The sequence below is a fragment of the Doryrhamphus excisus genome, chromosome 13 (genome assembly GCF_030265055.1).
Source record: "Doryrhamphus excisus isolate RoL2022-K1 chromosome 13, RoL_Dexc_1.0, whole genome shotgun sequence".
Taxonomy (NCBI): Eukaryota; Metazoa; Chordata; class Actinopteri; order Syngnathiformes; family Syngnathidae; genus Doryrhamphus; species Doryrhamphus excisus.
The window spans coordinates 2,593,335-2,599,429 of NC_080478.1; the positions used below are offsets into that span (position 1 = coordinate 2,593,335).

The following is a 6,095-nucleotide window of genomic DNA, read 5'->3' on the forward strand; positions in this document are numbered from 1 at the left end:
ACTTCCGCTTCGCTGTGATCGCTTGCTTAGTGTCAAAATGTTGTCAAATATACTAAATATACTACATATATTACTACATATGATTTGCAAATTCCTTGTTCCCACCACGGGGATGGTCTTGAAATGCAAGCCCCCCCCCCCCCCAAAAAAAATGCAAGCCCCCCGCCAAGTAGGATTAACTGTACAATTTCTACAATTTCCAAATGAAATAAAAGATATTTCTACTTTCCCTAATGAGATCTGGCATTATAATCAGGTCATTACAATATAATTACAGAATTATGGCCAAAAGACATCACATCCATTCAAGCAAGAAACACAAAGCTTTTATTTATTGCCCATACATGAACCCAATTGGACATTTTTCACGCAGTGGTGGACCCCCCCACTGGCCAGTAATAGTCTCACCTTGGCCACCCCAATGAAAAACTCTGTGAGGTGATTTGCTTAGAAAAATAAACATATGGTGATAGGAAGCCAAGTTTGTTTACACGTGTAGCAGCTGCATGTTTTGTCAACATTCACGTTAATGTTATGCAAGATTTTCCTCCATCTTCATTAATGCTAATTAAAATGTAAAACGCTTCATCCGGTAAATGTCAAAGAGTGTGCATCTTCTCAGAAGACAGCAGGAATGTATTACTGATGGACAAATCACTTCATAGAAAAGTAGAAATGCAAGGCGGTAGACGAGCACTACGTATCCCACTGAGCACCCATCAATTATGCCATTAAATACAAAACTGGTGTAAAATACAAAATAGGTGCTTTTTGTGCCCATCCTGTTGTCCCGAATAGTTACCAAGACACAAATGGGCGTTGTGGAAGGTTTAATGACGCTCGTTAAGACGTTAGAAGACGTCAGTGTGAGTACTCCACTCACGATGAACAAAATAGCTTTTATAAATCTTCAACGAGTCGTTTACAAAGGTCCAAAAGTCCACAAGACGGCATGGCTGGTGTTCTTATATCACCTGTATCACCCTGTGGCCTACATTACCCACAATGCCATTCACCGCTGGACTGGAAGGATCTGAGATGAACCGCTTGACTTCATCTGGACCTGGAGTCATTTACTAACTAGTATATGAAAAGGTGTAGAACACCCTAGAACTAAAACAGGGGTGTCCAAAGTGTAGCTTGGGGGCCTTTCCAGGAACACAGCCCATATCGGAGACTGGAGAAGGGATTAGGACCACGCCATATTAAAAACTGAGAGCAAGAAGCCATCATACCAATATATTTTATGAGATTATTTGTACTTTTTACCACGGGGTCGTAGCATGTTCTCCCCATGCGTTCCAGTGCTTTCTCAGGTACGGCGTCTCCCCCCACAGGCATGAACGTGAGCATGAATGCTTGTTTGTCTGTGTGCGGCCTGCAAATGGCTGGCAACCAGTCCTGGGAGTAGCGGACTAGAGAATGCATGAAACTACTATTAGCATGTTTTCCACCACTTTTAGCCACCACATGCTTCCATCTGGCCCTCAAGTGGAGAACGTTTGGACACCCCCCCGCCACCCTACAAGAACCGAGGAAGCCCGTCAGTGTTTGCATTTGAAAAGAAGGGAGATTTTGTGAAAAATGAGGGAACTCAAATTAGGGAGATTCTGGTCCATTTCCCCAAGTGTTGCCGAGAGGACTGGACGGCCAGTACCAGGTTTTTTTCCCCATGATTGTTAAGATATGGGTGGGAAACTGGTGGACAGGTATGAGCTCCATGTGGAAGACCGACACCGACTAAATGTAAATAGTTTGTGTCAAGAGCTCGCTTTCTGGCCTTTTTCTTCATGAAAGAGAAGGTTTTCGTGTAAAGCAGCCAGTAAAAGCAGCGGATGTCCTGCTGAGGTTCTTACCAGATCAGGAGACACCCTGGTGGACTGTGCTCAAGTGTCTAATATGTTGGAGGAAGCGTACAAGGTTGTGTCCACAGCGATTTAAAAACTTTGGGCTGTGACAACTTCTGCTGTCAACATGCGAGACCAGACACCAGATTGATGCGGACCACGACGGAGAACCACCAAGAAGGCGGGACAGAGACGGCTCGGTCTGGTGTGTGCGCTGCCTGACTGGACGTCGTCTCACTGGACCCTCGCTTCATACAGCAGCTTGGCCGCCTGGAGACAGGAAGTGGGTAAAGTTGAGGGGAAAGGCCTACACTTGCCACTCTCTCCATCTTTGCTACGTAGCGTAAGGGGAGGGACCAAATTGCAATAATGTCGGCTATATTTCTGTTAAGTGTACAATCGTGGATTTAGGACTGCACTACACTATCAACATTCTCTGGAACAGAGTATGCAGTGTATACGGAATACTGAGTGAAGTATACTGAAGTATACAGATTGAGACACAGCCAACGTCTCCAATACATTTGTCCACCAGGTGGTGCCAGAGATCAGCCTAGCTCCACCTGCTTTGTTTGTGTGGCGTGTTGCTGTTAGGCTACAGAAGTGTGTGCAAGGTGCTGACAGGACTTTTGACCCCAATCATCTCAAATAGGATAGAATTCCAAATAAATACCACTATTGAAAAGTGATCTTGTTGTTGTGCTGACAAAACAAGAATTCCCAGATTTGACCTCCTAACTCCTGCCAGCACAGACTTCCTGTCCCGGGCAATCACTCAAAAATCTACTCGTGTCTACTGGCAAGTGGGTCACCTTGTGCATGGCGGCCAGCCATAGCGCCGCCACCTTCTTGTCATCCGCCGCCTCCAAGTGAAGCTCCTGAAGATCCTGGGAGCCAATCGGCTTGTAGTGGACGAGCATGCCACTGGCCCGCGTTGGCGAGCCTGCAGGTAGGAAACATAAACATAAACGCTAACGCTGGACTGAACAACAGTTGATGGATGCTGGATCCTCTGAGTGAAGGAGGGAGGGATCACTCTGACATGCCTTTCAAAACAACGACATTGTCTGGAAGAACGGAGGGTTAAAATGAACTTCATGCAGACGGATGGATGGATGGAAGGAATAATAGGCAAGGTGGTGCTAACCTTCGTCAGCACACTGACCGTCCAGCAGGCTGGTGTAAGTGTGAATGTCATTTTCTGAAACCAAGCCAGGCCAGGCCAGGCCGAGCCGAGCCGGGTCAAGGTAGCACAAGAGTTAATTCACAGGAGAAAAATCAAATAAATGCATTAGTAGAACGCAGCGTCCCTTTGTGGCCGCTTCATTAGGTCCACCATCTAATGCTCGTGTTTATTATTGTGCATGCAGGTTGCAGTAGGTGCCATTCAATACATTTAGTGTTCATTCTGAGTGTTCATTTTTAAATCTCGCACTGATTCTCACCTCCTGGACTCATCCCATCGGTTAGAATCTGCATGCTGGAGATACGACACAACTCCACTTCAAAGTGGCTTTCCCCATCCAGGAACATGTACCTGCATGGACAGCAACATGTTACAGTAGATTCGGCATTCACAGCCCGGCATATTTCACACATTCATTTTTTTGCTTTGAAAATCTCATGCCCATAATAATTGACAAATACTTATACGATAATAGAAATACTCTCAATTCTACAAGAACCACTATCCATTCTTTGGAGTCTGAGTTACCAAAGTGTGGATGCTTTGTTCGGGCAATGGACTGTCATTGTAAGATTACAGAGGCAGTGTATGCAGTGACGTCATGGGCTGAAGCCCCCCCAGAGTAGGCCTAAAATGTTCTTAAGCCCCCCTAAATAATTTGATATTTTTTATTCATTCATTTATTTTACAAAAACAATTATCTGACAAATTTCATATAATAGGGCGTAAGCAGGCTAATACTAGCTTACTACTACTACTATTAGTAATAATGAGAAGAAGAATAATGATGATAGTAATAATAGGCTAATGAATAATATAATAATGATTACGATATGATTGATGACTGTCCACTGGACAGAATGGTTCCAGAGCTTGAGCAGCGGTTTTGCAGTATAGATTGTGTGTACTTGTGTACATTTAATGGTGGCCTAAAACTATTGAGTATCTCTACTAAATCTGTCCAAAAGTGGGAAACTTATATCCCGCTTCTTCTTCCTTATTTATTTTATTTTTTTTAAATGTCTACTACATTCATTCATATCCTGTGCATCTCCAGGGGGCTAAGCCCCCACTGTCCCCAGAAACTAGTGACTCCCCCATGAATACCAAGGCAACAAAGCGAGTCCACTGTGCGTGTTTTTTTCACCATTCACTGGTAAATAACCCCCTTGAAAAGCGGGTCTCCACTGTACATTTCATGATTTATCATTAACACGAAGCATAAAAATAAAGTGAAAGTGACCTGTGGTTGTTGGCGAGGCGACACATCATGGTTTCAGACTTGTTTGAGGTTCCCAGAGTGACGACAAAGTTGCTTCCTGAAGGTGGTAAACAAAAGATGACATTTTTCTCCAGAGCCATGTTGTTGTTTTATTGCAAATCCACTGTGGTTGTACATGGGGACAAAATGAGAAAACTGGCGTAAAACCCGTGAAGTGTCAGATGCTCACCTGTCAGGAGCACTTTGAGCTGCTTGTCGTAGAAGTCGCTCTCCTTTTGTGAAAGCAGGCCGCAGTCGGTACACTGTCTCACCGGGTCAACAAAGCACATGCGGGGCAGTGCCACCTTCTTGTTGCAGCACTTGTCACAGAAACATCGGCCACACCGCCGACAGTGATGCTGCACAGAGACACACTTGATCAGGTTTCATTTTAAAAGGTGCCAACAGCTGTGTCTGCACCACAAAAGGCTTCATTTTCACATTTGCTCAAGTGGCAAAAACTGACCTTTCTTCTTATGAAATCGAACTTAGTGTCACACTGCATACATCTGGCACACTGCAAAAGAGGAAAACCAGGTTATTGCTCTCACGTCAGCAGACGGACAAGCATATTCCTGTGGAAATATCTCAGCAACGTAAGTTCAATCGTGGACTTCCAAATCACAGCTGTGTTTATGCACATTATAACAATGCTGAGAAAACAGCTACAAGCAACTCTATGACCAAAGTGCAGGTGAAGAAAAGTCATTTTATATGGGAGTAGATCATGGATGCAAAACACACTACATAGGTACTGTATTCAAAAGTAAGGGCCAGACTGCCAGACAGAGAATATTTGCCTTTATGTCGTGTTGTATTTTAGCAACGATATGATGCTCTATGCTAGCACTCCGCCAGCTAGCTAGGCAAGCTAGCAAGGCAAGCTAGCTTCTTGCGTCACGCCAAATGTCGTTTTCAACGTTGTTTGCTGCAAAGAAGTGCCATAACTAAGCTCAAAGAGATGTTCTCCAGCGAGGTAAAACGCGTTTTAGTTTGTACGTTTTTAGCTGCCAGCCCACTAAGACCAAACATGTCTCATCTGCCAAATGCGAGGTTAGGAGCAGAGTAAAGTTCGAATAATTCAGCAAGGACGACGCCGGATGTCAATCAAAGAAAGTAACGTGGTCGACGACAAACGACGCTATTATAAAACAGGGTTAGCGTAAACTGCTCCGCTACGACCAGAGATTACTGGAAATGCCAGGTTGCGCGCATGGTTGATCGCATAGTCCTGTTCAGAGTAACTCATTCGATCAGTGTTTTATTTTGATAGTACCAACCGGAAAAGTAGAGTCTATTTCATTAAAGCCTCTGGTAGCTGCTATTGCAGTTCTGGTACGTTCGAGTTGTCAGCTATCTTACGTCTTTGTCAGCAACCCATTGCGGCTCGGTCAAAGAGAAAGGGCTGTTGAAGGCGCCGTTTTCAGGCACCATGCGAAGGCCACTTGGGCTCCGGACAAGCTTCTTCCCATCAGGCACTGAAGACATTTTGTCCCTCGTCGTTGTGGTATTCTTCTCTGACACTCACCGTATCTGCGGACTGGACACGCCCTCCTCATGCCAGATTGACACTCACATCAGCCAATGAAAACGCATAGATGACTTCACGTGATTTAAACGGCCGAGGAGTGTTTTGATTTCTGCAGCCACATCCCGTGAACTCGTTTTCGCGTCATTTTTTCCGCACAAAGTGCAGGCTTGTGTAATTAATTTTAAAATGGTTTTACACTCTGTGGCCGGATGGTGTCATTAAAGTTCATATATCTTACGGGGAGTGCCCGTTATAGTTTACTCTCCACTT

The 6,095-nt window shown here is 44.7% G+C and overlaps 1 protein-coding gene across 4 annotated transcripts; it reads right to left on the reverse strand.

Annotated features, from left to right (window-relative positions):
- Positions 1–226: 226 nt before the first annotated feature.
- zfyve21 (zinc finger, FYVE domain containing 21) lies at positions 227–5,862 on the reverse strand. Of its 4 annotated transcripts, none has more exons than XM_058090313.1 (8): positions 5,575–5,665; positions 4,761–4,811; positions 4,485–4,653; positions 4,277–4,352; positions 3,293–3,384; positions 2,995–3,048; positions 2,660–2,790; positions 227–2,117 (listed from the first exon to the last, which is right to left on the reverse strand). In XM_058090313.1, the coding sequence occupies exons 2-8, from the start codon at positions 4,797–4,799 to the stop codon at positions 2,082–2,084; spliced, it is 597 nt and encodes a 198-aa protein (XP_057946296.1). In that variant the 5' UTR covers positions 4,800–4,811; positions 5,575–5,665; the 3' UTR covers positions 227–2,081. The 4 variants fall into 4 exon arrangements, with proteins under 4 accessions (XP_057946296.1, XP_057946295.1, XP_057946292.1 ...); XM_058090312.1 differs by lacking the exon at positions 5,575–5,665 and adding an exon at positions 5,095–5,521; XM_058090309.1 differs by having other exon boundaries at positions 228–2,117; positions 5,657–5,862.
- Positions 5,863–6,095: the final 233 nt, after the last annotated feature.

Excerpts from the sequence above, each read along its gene's own strand:
- zfyve21 (XM_058090309.1), bottom strand. The coding sequence starts at position 5,782 with ATGTCTTCAGTGCCTGATGGGAAGAAGCTTGTCCGGAGCCCAAGTGGC. Across the intron at positions 4,654-4,760 it reads TCGATTTCATAAGAAGAAAG|CATCACTGTCGGCGGTGTGG; the intron begins GTCAGTTTTTGC and ends GTCTCTGTGCAG. Across the intron at positions 2,118-2,659 it reads GGCTGGCCGCCATGCACAAG|GCGGCCAAGCTGCTGTATGA; the intron begins GTGACCCACTTG and ends TCCTGTCTCCAG.